The sequence below is a fragment of the Plectropomus leopardus genome, chromosome 18 (genome assembly GCF_026936395.1).
Source record: "Plectropomus leopardus strain MGB_pleo_1.0 chromosome 18, ASM2693639v1, whole genome shotgun sequence".
NCBI lineage: Eukaryota > Metazoa > Chordata > Actinopteri > Perciformes > Serranidae > Plectropomus > Plectropomus leopardus.
In genome coordinates, this window is record NC_142193.1 from 28,142,818 (window position 1) to 28,169,461 (window position 26,644).

General features: G+C 39.1%; 2 protein-coding genes and 1 long non-coding RNA gene across 3 annotated transcripts in view; 2 read left to right on the plus strand and 1 right to left on the minus strand.

Moving 5' to 3' along the window:
- Positions 1–18,275, plus strand: part of srebf2 (sterol regulatory element binding transcription factor 2) — a 29,039-nt gene extending 10,764 nt beyond the window's left edge. The window contains exons 2-20 of the mRNA XM_042504166.2: positions 394–764; positions 1,340–1,532; positions 3,123–3,283; positions 4,384–4,536; positions 4,635–4,916; positions 5,017–5,131; positions 5,646–5,797; positions 6,765–6,969; positions 7,082–7,257; positions 7,641–7,890; positions 9,157–9,326; positions 9,454–9,625; positions 10,768–10,885; positions 11,830–11,939; positions 12,530–12,662; positions 13,511–13,682; positions 14,314–14,490; positions 16,878–16,989; positions 17,966–18,275. Of these exons, the coding sequence (XP_042360100.2) occupies positions 394–764; positions 1,340–1,532; positions 3,123–3,283; positions 4,384–4,536; positions 4,635–4,916; positions 5,017–5,131; positions 5,646–5,797; positions 6,765–6,969; positions 7,082–7,257; positions 7,641–7,890; positions 9,157–9,326; positions 9,454–9,625; positions 10,768–10,885; positions 11,830–11,939; positions 12,530–12,662; positions 13,511–13,682; positions 14,314–14,490; positions 16,878–16,989; positions 17,966–18,183 (3,440 nt within the window). The 3' untranslated portion in view covers positions 18,184–18,275. The remainder of the gene's footprint in view (positions 1–393; positions 765–1,339; positions 1,533–3,122; positions 3,284–4,383; positions 4,537–4,634; positions 4,917–5,016; positions 5,132–5,645; positions 5,798–6,764; positions 6,970–7,081; positions 7,258–7,640; positions 7,891–9,156; positions 9,327–9,453; positions 9,626–10,767; positions 10,886–11,829; positions 11,940–12,529; positions 12,663–13,510; positions 13,683–14,313; positions 14,491–16,877; positions 16,990–17,965) is intronic.
- On the minus strand, positions 12,463–20,479 carry LOC148186524 (uncharacterized). Its single transcript, XR_015774904.1, has 3 exons — positions 20,371–20,479; positions 17,924–18,179; positions 12,463–12,694 (listed from the first exon to the last, which is right to left on the minus strand). It is a non-coding gene; the product is annotated as an uncharacterized LOC148186524 (long non-coding RNA).
- Positions 20,480–22,834: 2,355 nt separating this feature from the next.
- On the plus strand, positions 22,835–26,467 carry nol12 (nucleolar protein 12). Its single transcript, XM_042504167.2, has 6 exons — positions 22,835–23,009; positions 24,182–24,287; positions 24,371–24,419; positions 24,744–24,889; positions 25,390–25,487; positions 26,057–26,467. Exons 1-6 carry the CDS (start codon positions 22,900–22,902, stop codon positions 26,247–26,249), a joined length of 702 nt encoding a protein of 233 aa, XP_042360101.1. The 5' UTR covers positions 22,835–22,899; the 3' UTR covers positions 26,250–26,467.
- Positions 26,468–26,644: the final 177 nt, after the last annotated feature.

Here is a 26,644-nt window from a genome sequence, read left to right on the forward strand (position 1 = left end):
TATTTCTTTATTTAGTTTTAACTTTATAAAAACAAAGTTGCAGGGAACTTGCTGTATATGATGTAGAAAGTCTCAGTTTTGATTTAACATTTGCTAAAGGTATTCAAAGTTTTCTGTTAGTTTGTTATATTAAAAATTCTAAATATTGACAGAAAGATTTTCATTTTTATTATAAATGCATATCAGTTCCAAGTATTGGCTATTGGTCTCATTAATAATCAGACTCGGCCCTGAAAAACTAATATCAGTCGACCTTTATTCTGTAAACAAGGATATTGGATCAAAACACACACACACAGAATAATAAGCTACAATGTGTTTCTGACACTTATTTTTGTTTCTAATCAAATCCAGACTCGTTTTAATGTCCACTCTGTTTCTCCACCTCCTCAGAGATGCTGCAGTTTGTCAGCAACCAGGTGGGGGACTTCCCAGACCTGTTTGAGGATCAGATGACCGCAGCAGGCTCTGCACAGAGTGGCGGCGGCGCCAGCGCCACTCCACGACCCGCCATTCAAACCCCTCAGACTCCCCAGACACCAGCCCCTGCTGTCTACCAGAGCTCCCCCACCAGCCTCGCCCCCTCACAGACTCTCACTCCCCAGTCTGTGCCCCTCACCCCTCCCCTCACCCCCGTACAGACCCCCTCCCCCACCACGGTGCAGCAGCAGGTGACCCGCAGCCCTCCGCTCCTCCAGCCACGGCCTCAGGTGGTCCAGCCCATCCAGCCTCAGCCCCAACAGACAGCCCAGCCCACCATCCAGGTATCAGCCGTCTGCTGCCACTTTCACACTTAAACCCTGTCTCATTTATTCATTATTACAACCACTTAATTAATACTACTAATTCAACAAGGGTTAGGGTTTTGTGGCATATTGAAAGCTGCAGTCTGGGTTATGCTGTTTAAATTTTGGATCTCTGCATGGGTCTGAGAGTGCTGTGGTGATGGAGTAGTGCTATTTTCAGTCACGCTGTTTTAAAGGTGCCTGCCTCCAGCTGTGATTTCATTGTCTGTTGTGGAGACGGTGTGGATCTACTCTCTGTTATTGTGCCATCTATACTGAAAAAGCTTCTGCTGACAGGAGTAAAAAAAATATTCAGAGCACTGACAGACTGTAAAATATAATATCCAGAGCTCAGCATCCCTACAAACTGCAGTGCACGTCTCAGCAAAACAAGTCAGCCTGACAGAGATAGTTTATTGTCCTGACTGTAATACCTTTTTCCTAAAATAGTGCATCAGTAAAGGCAGATGAGGTGTCTCATGTTGCATCAAACTTTAGCAATCTCTGAGGGGGGAAATGAGGTGAACCTGAATTAATTTTTTACTTTAATGCAGATGCACACCCAGGGGATCGCCATGCAGACCCAGAGCTTCCCGGTCCACACCCTGGTTCAGACTCACAGTCAGACGCCCCTGCCCATCCAGACCCAGGCGGCCCAAACTGTGATGATTGCCTCCAACGGCGGGCAGTCACGATTCATCCAGAGCCCCGTCATCTGCCACCAGAGCCCTGCTCCTGGTTTCCAAGGTGACTAAACAGAGGAAAAGGAAGGTGTTTTATCTGACGTTAGGGGTGTAAATTAATGCATGTAAAAGTAAGGCCTCGATTAAATCTTAAGTGTTTCGGAAAAAATGCTAAGAAATGGGAAATAGGATTTTTTTAATTAATTTTTTTTACCAAAATATCCAAATATTTGGTAACATCTTTTTTTTTTTTCAAAATAAATTCTTTATGTAATACCTCTCACATAAACATCATACACATCAGGTTGGTGGAACCAAAAACACTCGTATTTTGTTTTCAGCAGGGATGGTCAGAGCATAAGATCCACTGTCTGCCAGCTAGCTGTCACTCTGTGGGTTATGGCAGAATTGGTCTTAAATTTCAGTCACCCCTTTCTTTTTTGTTTTTGGGTTATAAAAGAAAAAAACAGCACATAAATATCTGTAAATTATTAAAAAACAGTTCAAATGTGTTACAGCTCACTTACATTAACACACTCACTCTAACAACAAGAACTTTTAACAAAAGTATAAAATCAGCCCAGTAATAACTGCCCATGTTAATAAACAAAACATTTGGGTTTTTGTACACTGTACACTGACCAACAAAAGAAACACCAGCTGTTCAATTTAAAGCATCTCAGATGACTGATGGGTCTCCGATTGATGATCAGATCCTCGAATTTCAGAGGGCAGCCCTAACTCATTGCATAAAGTGGACTACTCCTCTACTCACAGTGAATAACTTACATCAATTATTTACATGCTCTCTCACTAACTGTAGGTTTAAGTCACTGCATCTCCTGACAGAACAGTACGGTTGAATTTCTGTCTGCATGCACGTTTTTTCATCCTATCATTGTTTAAACCGGGCAGCAACTGATGTTGTCGTAGCAAAAAACGTGTGCTAAGTGAGGTGCCCGGTCAGGTTTGTCATGTTACCTGAGAATTTTATCTTGTAATGGCATTGTTTGCACATGGCATGTGCTCTCTCTCTTGACACATCTTATCTCCAAAATCCAAAATATTTCCACACTGATTATTTATTCCCGAAGAAGGGAGTAAATATTCCTATCGTCTTTGTTTTGGCTGCTTGCCATCATCTGCCTGTCACTGCTTCACACAGAAGTGGGAATTTTGAAATAGAAGCGCATCTTAAAGATGATTACACAGGTCGATGTTTTTTCACTTTGCCTCAATGATTTTGGATAGCTGATCATCTAAATCAATACACTGATCCAGAAACGTGGATCGTTACAACCATATTGTCAAATATTTTCAATAAATGTCGGGGTGAATACAGATTAAATTCATCTCGCAGTTATGTCATGTTGTTTTTTAATATTTAAATGTAATTGCTGCAATAATAGTTTATTCTCAGGATCTGTGACAATTATCCATTGTCTTTTGAGCGCCCAGTAGCTCATCTGGTAGAGCAGGCACCCCGTGTTCAAAAGCTTTTTCCTTGCCGCAGCAGTCGCAGATTCATCTCGTACCCCGTTGCTGCATGTCATCCCCTCTCTCTCCCCTCTTTTCACTCTAGAGGTGTCCTTTCCAATAAAATGGAATATAATAATATTTAAAAACCCATCCATCATCTCGCCTTTTTCCCCAGTCCTCCAACCTCAGATGCAGAGCATTATGACGTCACCACAGCTCCAACCAATGACCATACAGCACCAGCGTGTTCTGACCCCAACCTGTCAGACCATCCAGACCCTCTCCCCAGCGCCCACCACAGTCCACACTATGCAACAGCAGATGCAGCAAGTACCTGTAAGTAAACTCACTGTCTACATACTCATGCACGCTAATATTCCACTCCTGTTACGTGGATGACAATATTCTGGATTTGATTCTGCTCATGCAACAGTGTTTTCCATTTGGACATTCTGAATTAGGCGTTTTTTTCCAAATGAAGACGTGGAATATGTCATATTATCTCAGTTTTAGGAACATTTTTCGGACATGCAACAACACATTTGGAATATGCGTCTCAATTGGATTTTTTTTGCAATTTGTGACACACTGCCTCTTACCTGCATATTGTCAGTTTGTGTGTTGTTGATTGGTGTGCACAAACGAACGAGCCAACAGTTTGCAAGGCTGAAGGAGAGATCCCTGCCCCAAAAGAAGAAGCCTGTGTTTGTGGTCTGAAGAAAAAAAAACTCATAGTTTTAACTATTATGAAAGACTTGGATATCAACAGATTTTTGGATACGTGCAAAAATCCCTTTTCAAGAGGGTGGCAGCAGGAATGAAAGAGGGATGCTGTGTAGGCACAATCAAAAAGTCACCACCATTCAAAACTTTAAAAAAAAAAAAAACAAAACTCATTTTGATGCAGAAAAGAAGGAAAATTGCGCAAGCAGCTCTGACCGTTTCACTTTTCCATATTTGACCTGATAAATGACATGTTAAGGCACATTAATCGGAGAAAGCAGGGCTGTATGTGAACTGGAATATTTGGGAATATTAATTTTCATTAGCCATGTTAACAGTTAAATGGAATATAGTCTTTTTTAGAATGAGGGCAAATACTAAAATATTTCTTGCATGGAAACAAAGTCACTGTTGTTAGCCGTGGAGGATGAGTATTTGCAGGTTTTCATGTTAAAAAAATGAGTAAAAATGGTAATAGACATGATGATTAGCTCATCTGGGAATGAATGATAAATATTTTAACAAAGCTGACCGTACAGTCTTACCGTAATTGCAGCAAAAGATAGCTCATTCTCAATTGATTTTGTTTCAAAGTGTTTGGTGTGGATGCAAAGATGAGTTGAGGCCCAGCAGTTCTGAATGTTTCGATCTTTTAAGCTGCTGATAAACAAACAAAATCCATCTAAATTGACCTTTAAACGTCTCTCCTTCAGGTTCTGGTCCAGCAGCCTCAGATTCTGAAGACAGATTCTCTCGTCCTGACGACACTGAAACCAGACGGCACACAGGTGCTTTCTACCATGCAGAGCCCCACAGGCATCACCACGTTGACTACGCCCATCCAGAACACAGCTCTGCAAGTCCCGGTATACCGCAAACATAATTGATCTTTTGCATTTTAGTTATTTGTTATGGTCACAATTTTAGCTGAACACTAACGCCCTGCTACTGACCTCCGTCCCAGACGCTTATGAGCAGCAACATCCTGACCACCGTCCCTGTTGTGATGGGAGGAGGAGACAAACTGCCTATTAAGCAGCTCCAGCCAGGCTCCTCCCAATGCACGAACGCAGCCAGAACAAGCGTGGATCAGGGTCAGATGATGGGAGGAGTGGTAGGTCCCGGAGGAGTGGTGAAGGAGGGCGAGAGGAGGACGACCCACAACATCATCGAGAAGAGGTACCGCTCCTCCATCAACGACAAGATCATCGAGCTCAGAGATCTGGTCATGGGCAACGACGCAAAGGTTAGTGATTAATGTGAATTATTTCAGTCTTTAAATTTTCACTCATGAGCCAGATAGAAGTTGGATCCTCACATGTCCTCCTTCATGTCTTCTGTCCCAGATGCACAAGTCAGGAGTGCTGAGGAAGGCCATCGACTACATCAAGTACCTGCAGCAGGTCAACCACAAACTACGGCAGGAGAACTTGGCTCTTAAGATGGGAAACCAGAAGAACAGTAAGTATTTTTACTGAATTTCACAAGCAGAGCATGAGCTGCAGCAATGTCATCTACAATATTTTTATTAAAATTTCAAAACATTTTCATCATTTTACAAATACACATCTCCTCATACAGTCTCACATCCCCACAGACAAAGAAAATAAAATAAACTATAACAACAATAATAATAATAATAATAGATAAAACAAGTTAACCAAAATACTTAGATGAGTAACAAGATATTTAAAAAAATTATTTATTTATTTTTAAAAAAGAAAAAGCAAAACAAACATCAAAGTAATAAAATAAAATAAGTTAAAATAAATATAATAAAATAAAAGGCAGGATCAATACTTTTATGTTACACATATAAAATGTCCTTTTTAGTTATTGATACATGTTTTGTTGGCCAAGAAGGACATAATTTGGGTCACATGAGTCCCAGATAAAAACAAATTTTTGTTGTTTACCTTTAACAATACTGTAGCAACATGAGATTTCATCGAGTCTCTGTCTCTCTTTATCTAAGAGCAAGTGATTCTGTCTGAAGACGTGGAGCTTAAAGAGGAAATAGTGATGATGTCACCTCCAGCCTCGGACTCTGGTTCTGGTTCCCCTCACCAGTTCTCTCCTTACTGTGTGGACTCGGAGCCGGGCAGCCCCTTACTGGAGCACGATCAGGTAACACACCTTAGTTTATAAAGTAGAAGTGCAGTTCATTCAATTGATGTGAAGCTTACTGCTCCTTACTGCTGATGTTTGACAGTAAAAGCTTCCCACCAGTGAACAACTAGATCACTTTTATTGTGAAGATTGCTCAGGAGTCTCACAATTCGTCACTAAAGCCTGATTTGTGGTACGGAGCTCGACACTTTTGATGACACAACATTTTCAATTTATGTTTAAGTGAAAGGTTTTGGTGCTCTCCACAGTAACCAGACACTCTCCTCCGCTATCATTCCGATGTGCATTATATCCCTCTGACAGCTGTTCGTTTTGTTTCTGTATCTGATGAATCTCTATTGATTCATATTTGATAAAATTCAGTAAGTTAATTGAATGGGCCCTATGTTGCTCACGTAGGCACAAAACTCCAAAAGAAAGCCTGCAACAGTGTGTTGCTGCAAGATAACTGAACATGACCAATACAAGTTATTTATGGTTACTGTTAAAAATGAACAAGTTCTAACAAATGAACTATTAACAAAATGAAAGCAAAGTGTCGAGTGGCAATTTTTTCTGTCAGTAGTACGTCATCTCTGTCATCAATAGTTTCGAGCACACTGCTGTTTATCAGACTTATGGATAGAGACATTCTTGTTAGATACAAACTGATCTTCAGTTTAATTTATTGATTTTGAGTGTTATAAGGACGGAGGTTTGAAAAAGATGCAGATGATCTGGTGTGTGAATGATAAATATTTGTCTTTCTAAGGCTCTCTCTATTTCTAAATAAGATTTAAATTCTACATTATTTAAAAAGCATGACCATGATTATGTAACCATCACTAAATACAGTCTTGCAAAAGCATTCTGTACAACGTAAATGATGTAAGTTTAATAAGTGACATGATTCTGAAATATGCCACAGACATGTTAGTGCAATTATTCATTAATTGTGAACCTGCTCTCTCTGACTGTCTCGCAGATGAAGAGTGAGCCAGAATCTCCCTCCTCGGTCGGAGTGATGGACGGTTCTCGGCTGCTTCTCTGCGCCCTGACCTTCTTCTGCCTGTCCCTAAACCCGCTGCCGTCTCTGTTGGGCTCTGAGGCCTCAGGGAGCCCCAACCTGTCTGGGGGCCACGGGCCAACTCGAACGCTCGTCTGGTTCCCAACTCACACTCAGGACTTTGGTGAGGAGCACCAAAACACAAGTCGATAGTCTGGAAGCGACTGATTTCGTGATGCAGGCGGAAACTCGGTCATGAAGTATTCTAAAATGTTTCATCTCTTCTCACCCTCCAGCGTCCTGGCTGCGGTGCCTGTTGCCGTGGGTGATGGTGTGGGTGCTGAGCGGTGTGGGAGCAGTGTGGGGCTGTGTCCGGGTGCTCTATCTGTGGGAACCCGTCACACCCCTGCACTCGCCAAAATCTGTGTCGTTCTGGAGGCATCGCAAACAAGCCGACCTGCATCTTAACCGAGTGAGTACACACGAGTCCTGGGATGCTATTTATAAGTCTTTTCCCTTACATAAGAGGTTTTTGTGTTCAGAAAACATCTCAACAAAGAGTGAGGTAACATTTCCAAAAATAGGAAAAATTGTCATACTATTATTTCTATTTCATGTGACAGTGTGAATATTGGATCCAGTTATTCTTTTCTCCAGTTTTGGACGTGCTCAAAGGTCTGCTTTGATTCTCGCTGTTTTGATGTGTCAGTTAAGCCTTCCTATTCCCTGCGCAGGTTTATTTTTAGCGTTTGTTCAAATCGTGCTCATTTCTAATGACCTTCATTGCCCGCTTTTTTGTCAATCTTCACTGAATACTGATTAGCTTTCTATTTTCCTGTCTCCTCTCTCCTGCAGGGAGATTACACAGCAGCTATGACCAGTTTGGAGACGTGCCTGTCCGTCTTGACCAGAGCGCTTCCTTCAACCAATCTGGACCTGGTCTGCTCGTTGTGCTGGAATCTGATTCGCTACTTCTTGCATCGTCCAACTCCTCTGGGTTGGCTGGTTCATCAGGTTGGAGGAAAGCATGAGGGGGAGGAGGCCAGGACGAGTGCGAAGGATGCAGCTCTGGTTTACCACCGGCTGAGCCAGCTGCAACTCACAGGTGAGTGTTTGGGAAAAAAAGGGCTGATGCTATTAAAAGGCAGGATAAATAGTGACGCCACTAACTTCAATATTTTTCACTCTGGACCCTATTTTCCCATGTTTTGTATAGTAACTAATGGGAACAATATTTCTGAAAGTGGTCCAGTACTGAGCGAGAGTACCACAAAGGGCTGCAGTGAGACTGGCAATGTAAACCACATGAGACATGTTTGCGCTGTCAGTTTAAGTCCACTAAAAGTGCTCGTCTTTGCCACTGACAGGCTCAGATTGTTAATCAAAGTGTCTAACAACACTATGGGGAGGATCCTTGCAGAGATAGCCTTTTTTTTTAAAGATTGTGGAATGGTATGAAGGCAGATCACGAAGGCTGTTACTGTTTTTTTGTTTTTTAAATAGACCTTGGTGGGTTTAAAGACGATTGCAATTTTGGGACTGATTCTAAAAAAAACAAAAAGATCTATCTCTGTAGGGATCCTTTTGTTATGTCAGCGCCACGCTGCCTGCATAAATGCGCGTGTCACAGAAGCATTTTTTAAACATTTTTGACAGTCGTTCTGCTCGCGTGAGTGGCGTTTCTCAGCCCCGATGTAGCTGCTGCTCAGCTGCGAAACATCCAGACATTCAAAGTCTTGCAGATTTTACCGTGTGATGCACTGGGTTTTCAGCAAAAATACACAGTGAAAAATGGTGTTTTGATGGTCATACTGACTTTATAACATCTTTCACTACAGTTTCAGTGTCTACATCTGTTACATGACAAGATATAAATAATATCCTTAAACTCAACCTTTCCTGTTTCAATTTCAGAATAAAAGCCCTATGCTGATGTTTCTGTCAGAGTCTCTTCAGTTGTTGACCCAAGGCTTTTAATTGTTAAATATTTGCATGACTGTGTTGTTGCAGTGACTTGAAGGGCTCCATAAAATAGAGCACTGTTAGCTTTTAATTGTAGAAATACAGTAGTTATAGCAGCAGACAGCTGTCCAGCGATGCTGCAGCAACAAATCTGTCTGTGTGAACATTGCAAGCATGCGAGCAGCATGTAGCCAGCGTAAGACACTTAAAATAATCTCAGCCTATCTGTGGCAAAATCTAGAACTTTTAGTAAATTTTGCAAAAATACCTTGAGTAGTTACATTGCAGCATGGGCAAAAGGGGTGCAGGTTGAAAAGCACAGACGTTACCTTTTAATTATAAGAGATTAATATCACACTACTTTTCCTCTGACATGCACTGATACAGATTCTGCTCTCTCTCTCTGTAGGAAAGCTGCCTCAGCGTAGCAGCCTGTGGGCTTTGTCTGTGTCTCTGAGCGCAGTCAACCTCAGCGAGAGCGCCCAAGGCAAAATGGCCCCGGCCCAGCTCACCCAGATCTATGTCACTGCAGCAACCACCCTGCGCACCGTGCTGGGCCACCACCTCTCCTGTCTGCCTGTGAGTCTGTCCTCTCTCTGGGATTTATCCCGAGTTTGAGTATTTATCCAGTTTATCTCAGTGATATTTACTCTGGATGACTTTTCTTTTTGTTATCAGCGTCTTTTCTTCCGTGTCTGTTTTTCAGGGTTATTTGTTGAGCTGTGCAGAGAGTGCGGCCTACCAATCAGAGACCAAGACGATCCCTGACTGCCTGCGCTGGCTCTTCACCCCGCTGGGTCGGCAGTTCTTCCTGAGCTGCGATTGGTCGGTGAAGTCAGAGAGCAGCGACGGGGTGTACACGTCTCAGAGAGACCCAGGTATGTCAGAAATACAGGAGTATGGCCCATAGTCTATTTTTCTGTTGTCTTTTCTTTCTAATTTTACCTCAGAAATATCAGTCCAAAATGTTTTTAATGATTTATTATTTGACTTTTTTACACAAGATTAAACCGATGACGTCATGCTTTTACGGTACACCTAGCTCCTTTAAAGAAGTCCTTATCATATTGCAAGATGAACTTTCTTTAATATGAACTGTAACATTTTCAAATGAGACTTTTTAGTTGCATCTTTAATTGTAAGTATTAATCCACATATTTACTTCTAGTGATAATACTAATAAGTGGATGGATATATATCACTGAGTCATGTTTTGGGTTGTGCTTGAACCTAGAATTACTATTGTGATTCTTTGGTTGTGGTGGGAAATTTAGATGATAAAAACTCTATAAACAGATATCTGCTTATATAGAAGAAACAGTCAGTGAGAGACATACAGTATATTCATCTGCATGTATTTACAGATATCTGTTTATAGAGAAATGGCCAGAGCACAGAAGAGGTCCACATATCACACTGGTTGCACTGGATCTCCTGAATTATTTGCTGTTGCCTTCAGACTTACTGTCATCGAATGATAGCTGATGGGTTCGCAGATTGCTTGGAAAGTGATCAATTTTTAAATGTTTAATACTTATAAGAAAAGATACGATAGTCCTTTAGTAATCCTACGAAGCAGCGAAGGGCATTTTGCAAAACAAGAAGAAAAACACAAAGCAATATAAAAAGTAAACATTAGGAAAAAACTATATATGACAATGGTCATGGCAATATTTTTATGTAGCACATTTTATTACACATAAACTCAAAAGTGCTTTATACTGTAAGATAAGAGAAAATGTGATAACATAAGTTGCATAAACATATTAGGAGTTGTCAACATCAGCATACTAACAAAGACGCCTGGGAGAATATGAAAGTTTGAAGTTTGCTCTTAAATGTGGGCACAGTTGTGCTGGACCTTAAATCATTTATTGATTATTTTGCATGGTATTTCTTTTTCCCTTATCTGCGTATGCAAACATGTGCCGTATATTTGATATAAGGGAAGAATATGTAAATTCACGATGGTGTGTGCTATGATGTGATCTGTTCTCTCTTTTTTTTTCTCCTCCTCCAGTTGACCCCATCGCCCAGCTGCACCGCTGCTTCTGCAGGAAGCTTTTAGAGAGAGCCGTTCACACCCTCATCCAGCCGCAGAGCGAGTCTGAAGCAGGCAAACACAAGAACGACTCAGGGTAAGGCAGCACGTACCAGCAGTGGTTTTGGCATTTTTGTGTGAATTACTGACTTAACCCTTTGAAACCTAAGTGAACCTGCCTGATTTCTTTTAATAGAATGGGGAAAATGCAATAACAAACTTAAGATATGGCCCAAAAAATAGCATGATATTTGTAAAAAAAATACAAGAAGTAACTTTTGTAACTAAGAAATTACCTGAAATTAAGCCAGAAAGGGAAAGAAATAAAACAAATAAACAAAAACCTAACATAAAAATAACCGAAAAAGAAAATTACTTGAAAGAAAAAAAGTTGCTTAAAATTGATAAAATAATAAATGTATTCATTTTCTGTAGCATAATTTTAAATATATTATTATAATATATTATATTATGCTATTATATATTATTAGAACTTAGCATTTCCCTAGTTTTTTTTTTTTTTTTTTTTAGAATTTTCTAATTTTATTTTATTTTATTTAAATTTTTTGAAGGAGATATCCTGCCAAGTTGCGCATTGCCTTTTTTCTTTTTTTCTAAAGACATCAAACTAATTTTAAGAGGTTTCAAAGGTTAAATGTATGTTAAAGGCATCTGAACACACCACAAGGAAAATTATGTTGATCCCAGTTTCAGAATCAGAATCTGACAACAAAATGATCAACAGCAACTCTCTGTCTGGTGCAAAACATGAAAGAAAAGAGTTAGATTTAAAAAAAAAAGAAAAAGTAGTAAAGTGCCAAGTAGTAAAATAGTGCAATTTAAAAGACAACAATCATAATAAATAAAATCACAGTAAAAAAGCAATAATAAATAAATGACAGTGAGGTCGTAGTCTATTAACTTAAGTAGTACATAAAAAAATCTTACCGACATACAAGTCAGACATGTATGAACAATAAAAATCATTTATTTCGTTAACCGTGGATATCATTATGTTTTTGTTGTCTGCATCTCTCTCAGGGAGTTTTCCAGTGCGCTGGAGTTCCTCCAGTTGTTGAACAGCTGTACAGAAGACTCTCACTCCCCTCCTCCTCCCTTCTCGACTCCTCCCAATCACACCACCACGCCAGGTATGAACAGCGTGAGGAGAACCACCCTGCCCAATCACAATAAAGCATGAATCACATCGGATGTTGGCGTGGGGGAAGAGATTCAACATTTTTTCTGCAGTGAAGATTAACCAGATAGCCATCACAGTTATTACTGTCAACATGAATGGATTTTCTTTGCTCCATTTGCCGTTCACTGACAGCCAATTTAGCTTTTGGGATTAACTTTTTATTGGATTATCACAGATAACACTTGCAGTCATTGATTTGTGGTAATAAATGACTTGCGATGGATATGAACACATTGACGATCTGTTCAGAGGATGTTAATTAGCTACAGCCTTAATCAATTCTTGTTTCCACACTGAGACATTCTGCACACAAAGCCTTTTTATATCATCACACACATACGGCTTTTAATAGCGCAGGAGGCTCAGAGCGAGACAGAAACACTGCGGTCTTAACCATCACATCAGCTCTCATTTCACAATTAAAGCTTGGCGAGAAAAAGCTCTTCACAGCCACAAAAAAAACATTCAAGCTCTTAGATTGTAGCCAGTTTGTCTTTATTGTTGTTTTATTTCTACATAATTTCCCTCTCTTCCTGCCAGTGGGAGACCCAGTGAGTCGTTGGTGGGCTCTGGTCCTGAAGGCTGCCGTGCATTGGCTGCAGGGTGATGATGTCGCAGTGAGGTCACTGTTGGCAGAGGCGGAGCGGATGCCGAGGGCTCTGCACACGCTTGAGTAAGTCAAACTTCTTTTAGTAGGTCTTAACCCTTTAAACAAAAACAATAAGCAACAAAAGAAGAAATGACCCTAAAATAAGTAAGACATTTGTAAAAACAAGTAGATTACCTGATTTTTTTTAACAAAATTATTACAAATTATTAATAATTATTATGTGACTATTTAAATATGCAATTATATAATTATAAATATAGTTAAGATATTTTTTCCCTTAGAAACTTTCCTTAGATTTTTTTAAATCTAAAAGTACTAATATCTTGCAATTTGTAAAAAAAAAAAAGGGGGGGTTGCTCACTGCAACTTGAGCCTCATGTTTTCAAAAGAAATTGCACCAGTTTACTCCTTGTTCAAAGATTTTTAAAACTTGTAAAAGGCGTCACAAGGAAGGTCACTACAGGTTTCAAAGGGTTAATAACACGAGCTCCTACATGATGACACAGAAACTAGAATAAAACAAAGATTAAAAGGTGGAGCATTCATTCTCCATTCAAGTTTGAATCGTTAAACACTACAAGGATCTTTTGATTTGTAAAAATCAGACAAGACGATGGCACATTCATCTCTCCGCACCAGTCGTGTCGAGAAAAAGACAGAGACTAAACTTTTTGCAGCGTCTCAAAGGGATAGTTCACCCAAAAATGGAAATTCAGTCACTGTCAGCTCAACCTCTTGGCAATGAAAAGTTTTGTAAAGCTTCCAAGTCCACAAAACACTCCCAGTTTCACGGGTAAAAGGTATTTTGTGCTTCTAAAGAAAAGAAACAATAGAATTCAAATTGCGCTTTTGACAATAAAACAAAACTTGAAGAAACCACAGTAACCGTCTTCACTGTCCTTCTGTTGCAGCCACCCTCTGCCCAAAGCTGTTCTGCTGCTTTGCAAGGCGGTCCAGATGAGTCTGTCCCCTCTGAAAGGAGAGGGGGCGATAGCCTGCCTGTCCCACTGCGACAGAGCCAGCAGCTACCTGCGCTCCAGCATCTCGGTGCCCGTCGCCCAGACCGGGAACTGGCTGAACAAGGTAGTGAACAAAGAATACATCAGGGTGCTCAAATCGCTTATCCCCTTAAGATCTGCTCTGAGTCTGTGATTAGAGCGCTTGTTATGTAATCCTGTCTACTGTCTTACACTCACGCACACACAAGCCCCAAAAACCTGTCTTACGCTGTACATTAAAGGATCCACACTCACTAAAGTAATGCGTTCATCATGCACACACACACACACTGCATGCTGAGTTGGGGTCAGGCTGCTGTGGGGCTGTGTGTGTGTGCGCAGTGTGGGTGGCAGGAGGTGGCTGTGGTGCATTGTAGTTGCATTGCATGATCCTGCAGCCGAGTGCAATGTGTCTGCAGTGCAGTACAGAGGCCTCCCCGATCTGCACGCACCCGCTACACACGCCACCACTTCACATTAGACAGCACTGAATATCACGCCCTTACTGTTCATGTGCGACATGCATGTTGTGAGATGCGTTGGTGATGATGGTGGTTGGTCATCGCTATCGGGTTGTGACTTTGGTTCCTAAATGCATCCATCAAAATAAAATAAAAAATCAGTGCAATAATGGCAAAAAACAAATATTTTTCTTTTCAAATAATGCATTTTATGTAAAGACATCCAACAGCACTTTGTTTTCGTTCTCTTTTAAGGGGGTGGAGCTCCTCATCTGTGACCTTCTGCTGACTCTGAGGACCAGTTTATGGCAGCGAGGAGGCAGCAGTAACGGGGAACCTGGACTGGCTCCTGGATCCCAGTTGGCGGGTTTCCAGAGGGACCTCAGCGCGCTCAGAAAGCTCACACAGTGCTACAGACAGGCGCAACACAAGGTACAACGTGACGAGATCAAGTGTTTGGATTTTCTTTTTAAAAAAAATTTAAAAGATAATAATTTAAAGAGAAAAAAGCCACAGTTTTTCTTTAGACATTGCCTAAAAAAATGAAAGAAAGGAACTCACTACAATTTTTAAAGAAAAAAGATAGCCAAAATCTTTCAAAGAAAACATGTTTTCTTTCAAAATTAGCAGGAAAATAAATACAAAATACAGTCATTTAAAATTTCATACCCCTCCTCTAAGCCAAAAATAAAAAAAAACACAGGTCCCTCCCCAGTGCTTAAAAAATTATTTGACATGCCTCCCCTTTTTTGCACCACCCCCTCCCCCCTCAAAAATAACACAGTCCCTACATCATATTTAAATATTCAGCTCTATTTGTGTTCTGAAGTCATTATTTTAAAAAAATATATATATATATTTTTATATATATATATATATATATATATATATATATATATGTATATAAAAAGCTATTATATAGTAATGATAAAGAACCAATTAGGAGCATTGGTTGTCCTTTTAGATAATATATGGTCCTTAAAAACTTTAAGACATAGAAATGTATTGGTTAATATCTGTATGAACGCTGTATAAGCCCCTAAAAACCTAAACATTATGTAGAGCAGAATAGGTGGAAAACCATTTGCAGTAGAGCGTTGCCAAGGATTCATCCTTCTGACCTTGAATGCACTTTATTTCCTGCAGCAAATTGGCAAGATTAGCCAGTATATTCATGTTTTTGATTCCTTTATTGATCCTGTAGCTCTAAATCTTGAAAAAAAAGGACAAATTCCTTTAACAAGACATTAAATTAGTTATTAAATCAGCTTTCATTTTGTACCTTTCGGCCAAAGAAAAACAAATTTCTAATGACATAACATTGAAAAGCAGGCAGCTCTGCAGATCTGTAAATCTGTAACACTAAAAGTAATAATACCCTCAATATGTTGCTGGCGTGTCACGTTAACAGAAACTCTGCTCTGCGCCGATAATAAGCTCAGGAATCAGCTGGGACCTGCTAATCTTGTTTGCGATAATTCATTGGAAATCAAGTTCTCTCCCCGAGTCTCAGCAGCTGCAGAAATCTCTCCGCAGTTTAATATATCATCAATCACACTCGTAAGATTTACTGGAGGAGTCATCGCTGTTGCCAGAGGGTCTTTAACAACCGCTGCGTTCACAGCGGTTGGTGATCATTTCTTATGTTTTGACTTGTTAAAAAAAAAAAAAAACACGAATGCATCATTTTATGCGGTTCTGTTGTGAGACCGTGGGCTGAGAAGCGCTCACTCGTGGCGCTGCGAGGCGCGTTGCATGAAAGGCTGAGTGTTTCTTCCACATCGTGTGCTCTATGTGGAGTCAAACGATGTGAGGGATCAAAGTTTTTCTGCAAATCAGTACGTTTACATGATGTTAGAAAAAATGTAATTACTGTGTTACTCCGGTTAAAACTAGACTTTTAAAATAAATGTAAAAATAATAGTGCGACTGAAATCGGACTGAATCGAATTCCTCAAAATCAGACAAACACACCCAGACTATGCGATTGGAGCTTTTTCGTCATGTAAACAGCTCAATCGAACTTTAACTGTATGAGGTTTTCTGCATGTCGCTGCACCCCTCTGTGTCCGTGGTTAGGGACTGTTTGTCACCTATGAGGGGGGAAGAGGTGCTGCTTTTTTTTTTTTTTTAAATTAAAGCACTGAAGAGGGATTTTGTGCTTTTAATTTTGGCTTTGGTGAGGGGCATACAACTTTAAAAGGTAGTATTTATTTATTTAAAATAAAAAAAGTCCCACTCCAGTCACCTGCCTCCTCTGATAAATAAAGCACAGTCTCACAACACCGACGTGGAAGCTAAGCGATGTCCTGCTGTGGACGAGGCTGCAGCAAAATATATTTCAGCCACCTAAAAAAATCAATACCATTTTAAGTGTAAATGATGTTTGAATATTTGCTCCTCTTCACCTTCCACAACAGCAGCAGTAGAGCAGCAGCTCCGCGCTTCAATGACATTTTTCTCAGTGGAGTCTGATGTTTTTGACATAACGGCTTCAAATCCCAGCGGTAAAGGCTGTCTTACAGCAAGGTAAAGCGGTGAAAATATTCTAAATATAACGTACATTTAAACTGATATTGACTCTTTTTTTGGTGGCTTAAAACTAATCAAATAAGGAAGAGTTTTCTCAGCGCAGTTACAGACTCTATAAATAATACAGATCAATAGAAACCAGCGGGAGGAGCTATGACCACAGCTCCACTAAACCGTGCATGTAAACGTACAGAGCGATGGATGATGACGATTGTTGTGGCTCTGACGTGTGTGTGTGTGTGTGTGTGTGTGTGTGTGTGTGTGTGTGTGTGTGTGTTTTCTGTCAGGTGTTTCTTCATGAGACCACAGTGAGGCTGATGGCTGGAGCCAGTCCCACAAGGACACACCAGCTGCTGGAGCACAACCTCCGACGCAGGACACACAACTCCTACACGGCCGGTAAGAGACGCCTCCTTTTACTCGCCTGTTTGAGGCGTGAATGTTGCGCTGTTATTCGGTCACGGTGCTCTGTGGTTTCGCAATCTTAAAGCGAGGAGCAGAGATTGTAACAGCGCAGCACAGCAGGATGGGATGCTTGTAACATTTTGACAATGGACTGACATAATGTTTCTTGTGCTGCGCTCGGACGCCTTTCACAAACATTTAAACCTTTGAAACGTGAGCAAATTGGTGCAGTTTCTTTCAAAAACATGGGAAAAGACAGTCAGCAACTTGGCATAAAATGTCCCGCAAATTATAAAAAAAAAAAATCAGTAAAAGATGACCAAAAAATGCCCTTAAAATTTGTTTAAAAAAGATAGTGTATCAGTTTAAGAGTTGTCAGATGACTGGAGAATTTTTTTAAGAAATCTACATTTATAATTATATATTTAAAATTATACAACTGAAAAAAATATAATTATTTGTATTCTTTTACTTTCTCTTTCTCAGGTCATTTCATGTTTGTTTGTTTTTTTTTACTTTTTTTTTTTTTTTTTTTTGCTAATTTTATGTTATTTTTTCAAATCTTTTTTTTTAAAATAAAGCCCACATCTTTGGTTAAAAGGAGAAACAGACGGCTGCAGGTGAACATGAATATTAGTGGAATATTCAGTAAACAGCTGAACAGGAATATTGTATTTTTTTTTGGATTAAGGGAAAAAACTGGAATATTTTGTGCATGTAAACGTAGTTTTTGTAACAGAAGTTCACCTTGACTGCTGGCTCAGGATCAGATCCCCCGAGGTCGTTCTTAATCTTAACTATTAATGGCAAAATAGAAAAACTGACCCAAAACATTCGTAGAGGGCAACATGACCCTCGATTTACACACACACACACACACACACACACACACACACACACACACACACACACACACACTGACACTAACCTGCTTTTTTCTTCTTCTCTTTCTCCCCCCTGCTGCTGTCAGAGGGTGAGTGCGTCCTGGGTGAGAGAGAGAGGGCTCACGCCATCCTGCTGGCCTGCCGCCACCTGCCCATGCCCCTGCTGACCCCACCCGGGCACCGCGCCCGCCTGCTGGCCGAGGCCAAGCGCACCCTGGAGCGGGTGGGAGACCGACGGTCGCTGCAGGACTGTCAGCAGATACTGCTGCGCCTCAGCGGGGGCACGACCATCGCTGCCTCCTGAACACACACGCGCACACACACACACACACACACACACACACACACACACACTAGGGCTACTGACAGTAAAAAAAAAAACAAAAAAAAAAAAAACAGACAGGTCTCCCAACATGTTAGTCTATAAACTCATTCACACACTCATCCTGATGACGGGCTGTGGATATAAACCACCACACACACACACACACACACACACACACACACACACACAGAGTTTTTACCATCATGGTAAAAAAAAATAAACCTTTGAGCAAATTGATATAATTTCTTTCAAAAACATGAGAAAAAGGCAATCAGCAACTTGGCATAAAATGTCCCACAAACTGAAAAAAAAAGTCAGTAAAAGAAGACAAAAATGTCCTGAAATTTATCTTTTTTTAAAAAAAAAAAAAAAAAAAAGACAGAAAATTATCAAATAACTAAGGGAAATATACAAGAAATCTATATTTATATTTTTTTATTTAAAATTAGATGACAGAAAAACTATTTTTATTATAATTATTTGAATTTTCTGTCTGTTTGTGTTCTTTTACTCTTTTTTTTGCTAATTTCAGATTATTGATTTTCTTGACACTTTTTATTAATTTTTTGCCATTTTTTGGGTTGTTTCTTGTTAAGTTGCTCATTGCCTTCTTTCCATGTTTTTTTTAAGAAATTGAGCCACTTTGCACACATTTGAAAGGGTTAAAAAGCAGCTTTTGCTCTAATTCTATAAACTCATTCACACACTCATCCACTTCACTCACTCTCACACACACACACACACACACACACACACACACACACACACACACACACACACACACACACATAGCTGGTTTTACTTTCACGGCACACAAAACACTTCAGGCTGCACATTTGCTCCTCTGATGCTTCGCTTCATCGTTGCGGCACAATCACGCCACCTACTGGTCGTTATGGGTACCACGCTGGCTTTATTGCTCGTCTCTAACAACGCTACACAACAAGAAAAATCAGGTTAAATAGGCCCCAAAGGGAAAAGGGACCGTTATCTAATAGCTGTTTAAATGAATGCAATGCAGCAGAGCATTGATTAGCTGTAGGATTCAGAGCTGTACAATCATTATTGGCACGCGGCGACGAGAGAGCTACAATAACTGTGTAATGTCTCATTAAACACGCAGGCTTCAGTTAAAAGGCCTCCAGGAGCAGACAGCCGAGGTCTGCTGAGCACGGCGGCGCTGGAGGACGCAGACAGATGGACTAGCTCGCTTTTAACCATTCTGCGCTGAGTAGTGTCTCTTCTTATCTACCTCATACACTGTACAATGCCCGCGTTGTACTGTGGAGCAAAATACTCGAGCATCAGTTATCATGAATCTGAGTTATTTGAAGTGATGCGTCATTCTGATATACGACAGAGTTTTAGGGCCACATTGAGGATTTTTTTTTTGAGACTTAGAGAATAAAGTAATAATATTATGAGAATAATAATAATAATATTACGAGTATGAAGTCGTAGTTTCACAAGAAAAAGTCTTAATTTTATGAGAATAAAGCTGTCATTTTGTGACATAATAAATAATAATTTTACGGGTGGAAAAAAGTCGTAATTTTAATAGAACTCGTGAAATTAAGACTTTACTCTTGTAATACTACAACTTTATTCTTTTATTTCTCAAAAAATCTGATTTTTATTTCTTGTAAAATGACGTTATTGTCATAATAATATGAGTTTGTTCTCATAAAATTGTGACTTTATTGCTTGTAAAAGTATGACTTTACTCTAGAAATATGACTTTTTTCTCATTATAACACAACTTAATTCTCAAAATTACGACTTTATTGTCAGAATATATTATGACTTCATTTTTTTTAATAATCTAACTTTTTTTTTCTTGAACATGGCCCCAATCCTCCGTCGTACTAATAAAACCCTGCTGAGCTGCTTTATTTAGGGCGCAGTAGTAAACTTTTAGGAACCTCAGCTGTTGCAGAAATTGCAAGAATGACACACAGCGACTTATTGGAAATATTGGATGAGCAGATTATTTAAAAAACAGAGAGGAGCAGCCAATCATGGGCCAATAAGTTTGAACACACACACACACACACACACACACACACAGATGCATAAACATGTTAAATTACACAAACTCGCAATGTGATTGTATATAAGTTGTACATAGGCAGAAAAACAGAAGTAGATTAAAGGAGAAGTACTTACTTCTGCTTGAGGCGCACGTCAAAGAAAGCGCAGTAACGCGTCAAAGTCTCGATCTGGGGGTCTGAAGCTCTGACCAGGAGAGCGAAGGTCACTCTTAAATCGATACGCCACCCAAAAAATCTTTTTTAGTCAAACACTCATCTGCTGTGGCCTTGCAACTTGGCTTCAAAAAAATTCAATTTTATTTATTTAGCAAGTTTGAGCAACAGTTCAAAGTTCTCTGCATAAAATATTAAAAGTATTGAAGCAAAGTACAAAAGAAACACACAATTAAAGGACATTTAAATACAATCAGGGTCTAAAATTAACATTTTTTAAACCTGTCACTGTGGCTGACAGGTTTTTTTCGTGTGCCCCTCATTAAACTTTTCCACCAACATGGAACGGTTCTGTTCCAGCCTAATTTTGAGCATTTTGACCAAAAATAAATTTGCCCAAATCCTGAAAATTTGGTTCTAAGCTAGAAATCAAAATAGCAGCTTTCAAACAAATCAAATGCAATTCAAAGTGCTTCACAGTTTAATGAAAAACAAACAAAAGAGCAAAGGAAATGAGCAAGAATGGATTTAAAAATGAATGTAAATAAATACAATAAGTAGAAACCTTAAGCCAGACTAAAAAGGCTTTGAGTTTGAAAGATTCAATATTTCCAGCTCTCCTCCCTTCGATTTAAAAGAACTGAGAGTTTTCCTAAAATATATGATGTAAAATAAACTGAGCGCTGCTCTCCATGCTGAAGAACAGCAGCTTTATTTGTATCCGTGACGGTTTTCACAGCAGATTAAAAAAATACAAAAATCCAGAAAAGCTGTCCATCTCTAAACGAGGCTGCAGCGTCAGAAACTGAAAAAAGACGTCGGGTGGTGTGTCGCTTTAAGATATTTTAAGTGAAAACAGGCTGAATATGGTGATGAAATGTCCTCAGAGCGACGTGCGATGTAAAGCTCTCAAGCAAAATGGCCTTGATGTAATGTAAAGAATTATTTTATTATGTTTCATCATGTTTGCAATGATGGTGTCCAATTCACTTTTTATTTGTAATTGTTTATTTGACTCACACATGAGAGCGTCATTCCTGTTTCTGTGCTCCGGTTTTCTTATTTAATGGTTATGTAATATTAATATAAATGCTCTTTTCGGGAGGGGAAGGGGGCAGTTTTGCAGTTATGTCATTGTTTTATATCAATTATAAAAAAAAATTTTTTAAAAGCAGCCTAGAGTCAGAAACTGTCAGAGAGAGAATCTAAATAGGAAGATGTGTGTTTTTAATGAAGGCCGCTTTTAAGCAGTTAGCCTGATGTTTTAGACTTTTTATTTGCTCTTTTTAAGACGCAAACACGTTTTATTAGAAAAGTCCAGGTCAACTCAAGATGAAGTTAGCAACTTAAATATTTCTGAACATTTTTTATCAGTTTAGATCATCGCTCCTGGCTGATTAAAGTGTGCAGAAGAAGAAACTCTGCAGCCGTCTGCAGAGTCTCAGCTGTCCTTATAATTATGTTACAATTTTTTTTGTCTTTCCCCTTTTATGTGTATTATTGTCTGACTTTTTTTGTTCATTTTGATGTTTGTTTTTTAATAAAACAACACATGACAGTGCCTGCTGTTGTATTTTTCAGTGGTAAAAGTATCATGCTGCAGATACAAGCGTTAAAAGGAAAGAAAAGTGGATTTCGGGGTAAATCTGATAACGATGGAGGTTTGTTGGTGTCCTCTTTCACAGTCGTTATGTGGCTGTGATGAACACCGAACACCTCGGTGTGAATGAAACGCTCCCAGCTGTTCACAGAGAGAGAGGTGACGTGCTCCAAAAACAGCTGGTTGCCACAAAGGTGCTTAAAGAGTCAGAACAGTGTGAGGACTAAATTAGAAAAGATCAAATGCGAGAGGCAGTCATCCAATCATAGTTAACCCCCTGAAACCTGGATCCACCTGAGTTTTCAAGCATTTTTAACCTTTGAAACCAAATTCATTTTGATTTCTTTAGGGAAAAGTGGGGGCAATGAGCAACTGGTAAGAAATATCCTGCAAAACAAGAATATTAGAAAATATTAAAAAAAAAAAAAAAAAAAAAAGAGTAAAAGAGTGAAATTCTTATTATGTATTTAAAATTATGCCACAGAAAATAGTATTCAATTTATTTTTTAGCAAGTTTTTTTTCCAGCAACTTTATTTCTGAAATGAAATAACATAAAATAAAATGAAATAACTCCATATAACCCCAAATACTTAGCTATCAGGAGCAGCAACAGCATTAAATAAAATAATTAAAATGAAATGAAATAGAATAACCCCGTAAAATACACTAAGCTATCAGGAGCAGCAACAACATAACCTTTTTAAACGAGGACATTTTTTAGGTAAAATCACTGCACAGTCTGAACCAACATAATCATAATGTTGTCCTGAACGTTTATGGTCTGCGGAACCTTTTCAAGCTGTTATCTACGTGTTTCTAGTCGGACATCTTTAAATGTCGTACTTGTTAGCACTACAAACCGGAAATAGGAGTAAACACACGTGCACATCATGAAAAACGTAAAAAAACACAACAATATGTCCAAAAAGCGTAAATTCAAGCCGGGATCCAAGAAAAGAGAAAACAAATGCATCATCACGTTTGACGACAAAGACAGACAGTAAGTTTATTTATTGATAAAACAGTTTTAACGTGTTTTATATGTTAGCTGACAGTTAGCATCTCCGTGTTAGCCTCATTGATTTAACTGAATATCAGCTTCGTATTTAAGCTTTTTACTAACTTTTATTAATATTTGAACAACTCTGAAACGTGATGCACAACATGTGTAATGTACAGCAGTGGAAAGAGTAAATACATTTACTCTAGTACTGTATTTTAGTGAGGGTTTTAGGTAGCTTAGATGTACTTTTACTTGAGTATTTCCAGGGAAATGTTGTAACGTTACTTTTTACTCCACTCAGCTTTAGTTACTTTTAATATGACATTTTTTTTTTGTCGATTTTTGTGAAAAACTGAAGGATAAAGTTTTCCGTTTAATAAAGCATTTAAAACTCTTTAACCCTTTAAAACCGGTGCAGATTAGCTTTATTTTTTCCAAAAACATTGGAAACAGGACAATGAGAAACTTGACAAGACGTGGCTCAGATATTAGCAAAAAAGGTAAAAAAGTTAGCAGGACAAAAACAGCAACAAATAAAATACAACCAAGAAAGTTTGTTAAACTTTATTTAATCATCCACTAAATTATTGTGCTTTTCTTATAAGCTATTCTTTTATTTAATTCCTGATTTAATGTTCTGACCAAGATGTCAATTTGAATAGTAAATACATTTATAATATGAAACAGAAACTTCATTAGTCAACTTTGATTTTTTAAAAAACAATTTTTTATTTATTGGCTGTTTTTGTTTTTGTTGTTGTTTTGTTTTTTTAAAAAAAATCCTTTGTTCACCGAGCCATAAAACTGTATAACTAACTAACTAACTGTATAATAACCTTTGGATGAGGGGGGACGAGGGAGGACCGAGCAGGACTCAGAGGCCTGATCATGCACATGAAGACCAAAACAGACTTATTTATTTATTTATTTATTGAACTAGTACAGGGGGGTCTGTTTGCACTTTTTATTACGTTTTAAACAGTAAAATCTTTATTACCATTAATTTATTTGATCACAAACACCACCTTGTTTTTATTCTGCACTTTAATACCCATGAAATAGCTCTATCTATCTATCTATCTATCTATCTATCTTTATATCTATCAAACCACGCAGAGGCTTAAAAGGTGGCTGGTTTTATTTATTTGCTTCCTCTTCTGTCCTGTCAGGGATTATTTAACTGGTTTCCATAAACGGAAGGTGGAGAGAAGGAAAGCAGCCGTGGCAGAAATTAAAAAGAAAATCAAGGAAGAGCAGATCAGAGTGCGAGAAGAAGTAAGTGTGAAGTGAAAGAGCGCAGCGACTTTTTGTGCACATGTAAGAAAAGATGCACTGATGATGTGTTTGTCTGCTTTCAGAGGCACAAAGAATACATCAAGATGCTGAAGGAGAGGACAGAAGCTCTCGGTGAGTTCAAAATCTGTCAGTTTTTGTTGTTGTTGTTTTTTTTTTAATCTTTTTTATTAGGGATCAAAAGATGACAAAATTACAGAATTGTTGTTCTTCTCTTTTCTTTTCACACAAAACAGGAACAATAAACACTGTCTGCATAGAAAAGTTGTTTTAAATCATATGAATATTGTTAAATATTTTTCCAAACAAGACAATAAAATAAAACATGTAAATAATCTAATTAATCCATCGGAGTAAATGTAACCAGGTTAAAGACTAAGAAGTAAAAGTACATTTAAAAAAATGTTTTTTTAACTCTCACTTGATCCCGTCTCTCAGAGGAGGCTGAAGACGATCTGGAGGACGCGATAACCGGCACAACAGAGTCTGTGCAGTACGATCACCCAAACCACACCGTCACCGTGACGACCATCAGCGATCTGGACCTCACAGGGGCTCACCTGCTCGGACCCGCAGCAAGTCAGGTAAACAGCAAAGCCACAGTCCATCGAAACAGACTACATGTGAGTTTTTGTATCATGTTGAAAACCTGAGTTGCAGATTTATTTGGTAAAAACTCAGTGCAGTCTATTATGCCACTCCTGCAACAAACTCCCTCATGATGGTTAAAATGTTCAGTTTATGTTGAAACAGTTTAAGAAATTCAACTTTCTGATCATTTCGGAGGATGAAATTTGATGTTTGACTGCGCTGAGTTGAACATAAAAGGGTTTCTGTTATTTTGTACTGATTCAAATAGGATGGTCAGAATAATAGAAACATGTTAAAACATTAGTTTAAACAAATGATGATGATTGTGAAGCTTTTTTAAGATTTATTGCAGCACTGATGTGTTAGACTGCATCAGCTGCATCATTAACAGTTTATATCTGTATGGTCACTTTAAAAGTATTTGATACTTTAATTATTGAGGAATAATGATACTGATGGCAGTAAAACTTCATTAACGCGGAGAATTTTTAAGGTTAATGGGGACGACGAGGATGAAGAAAACAGAGAGGAAGAGAAGGAGGAAACCAAAGCAATGCCGAGAAAAGCCGGGAATCCAATCATGAACAAGAAGTAAGTCGTTATTTTGCAGCTTTCTTCTTATGAGCAATAAAATCAAATGATGACAGCCTCGCTGTCTTAAAAAATATAAACACACAGCTTTTGAACTGAACGCATAACAGATTATTTTTTAAAAAAGGCTTTAATAGTCTATATTGAAATCAGTCAATGTATTAAATAACTATAAAAATGACACCCTTTCATCCTCATCAGTTACTTATTTAAAAAATCTAACCATGAAAACAGTTCATGCCCGAGGGAATAGTGAGAAATTACAGCTCAGGTCGGGCACATTTGGATTCGGACGGAAAATCGGTTATAAGCAGTGCTGAGCCTGTAGCACAGGCAGCACTTTAGGCAAGTTTTCCACTTTTTATACCCACAGTTGTTAATCAGCTGATATAATAACGAATGCACAGATAGTCGCAGTGATTCTAAATGTGCTCTACACCGTTACAATACAACGGTGGTGACATAACAGCCGTCTTCAGATGTTTCTTCGACTTGTTTGCTGTCCGTCCTGCAGCCCCTCTCAGTCCAGCGGCATGTCTTTTTTTTCTCTTTCCTCCCCGCTGCTGCAGGATCCGCTCCCTCTCTGCGTCGCTCAGCACCGTCACCAGCAAGAAGAGGAAAGGGAAGCAGAAAGTCCGAGGCGGACGAGGCCGTCAGACAGACAAGAGACCGAGTGGCTCAGAGAGTAAAATCAGAGCTGGAAGGACCAGCCACGCGCAGAGACGCAGACAAACCGGGAAAAAGGTGCATCATCGGGAGTGAAAGAGAGTGTGTTTGAAACAGAGACTGAAGAGACTGTGAGAGTCCCACACTCGAACAGATCGGACTTTGGAGTGTTTACGCTCCTGTGTTTGAGCTGGACGTGGCTCAGTATTTCTGTCCCCGCATCATGAAATCTTGTTTTTGTAGTGTCATTTCTTAACAAACTGATATGTATAAACCAAACTTTTCATTAAATAAAAGATAAACGTTGCAAATAAGTGACGTTGTGATGCAGCCACCTCTGTCAGCGCGCTCTGTGTGGAATGTTTTCTCGCTATTGTCTGATAGGAAACCCGACGCAGTCGTCAACATCCTCTCCAGAACATCAGGAAATCAGCCCTCGGCGCGTTTCCTCACAGTGTTACCTGTGTGTGATCTAAAGGAGAACCAACTGT

Excerpts from the sequence above, each read along its gene's own strand:
- nol12 (XM_042504167.2), top strand. The coding sequence starts at position 22,900 with ATGAAAAACGTAAAAAAACACAACAATATGTCCAAAAAGCGTAAATTC. Across the intron at positions 24,420-24,743 it reads GGAGAGGACAGAAGCTCTCG|AGGAGGCTGAAGACGATCTG; the intron begins GTGAGTTCAAAA and ends CCCGTCTCTCAG. Across the intron at positions 25,488-26,056 it reads AATCCAATCATGAACAAGAA|GATCCGCTCCCTCTCTGCGT; the intron begins GTAAGTCGTTAT and ends CCGCTGCTGCAG.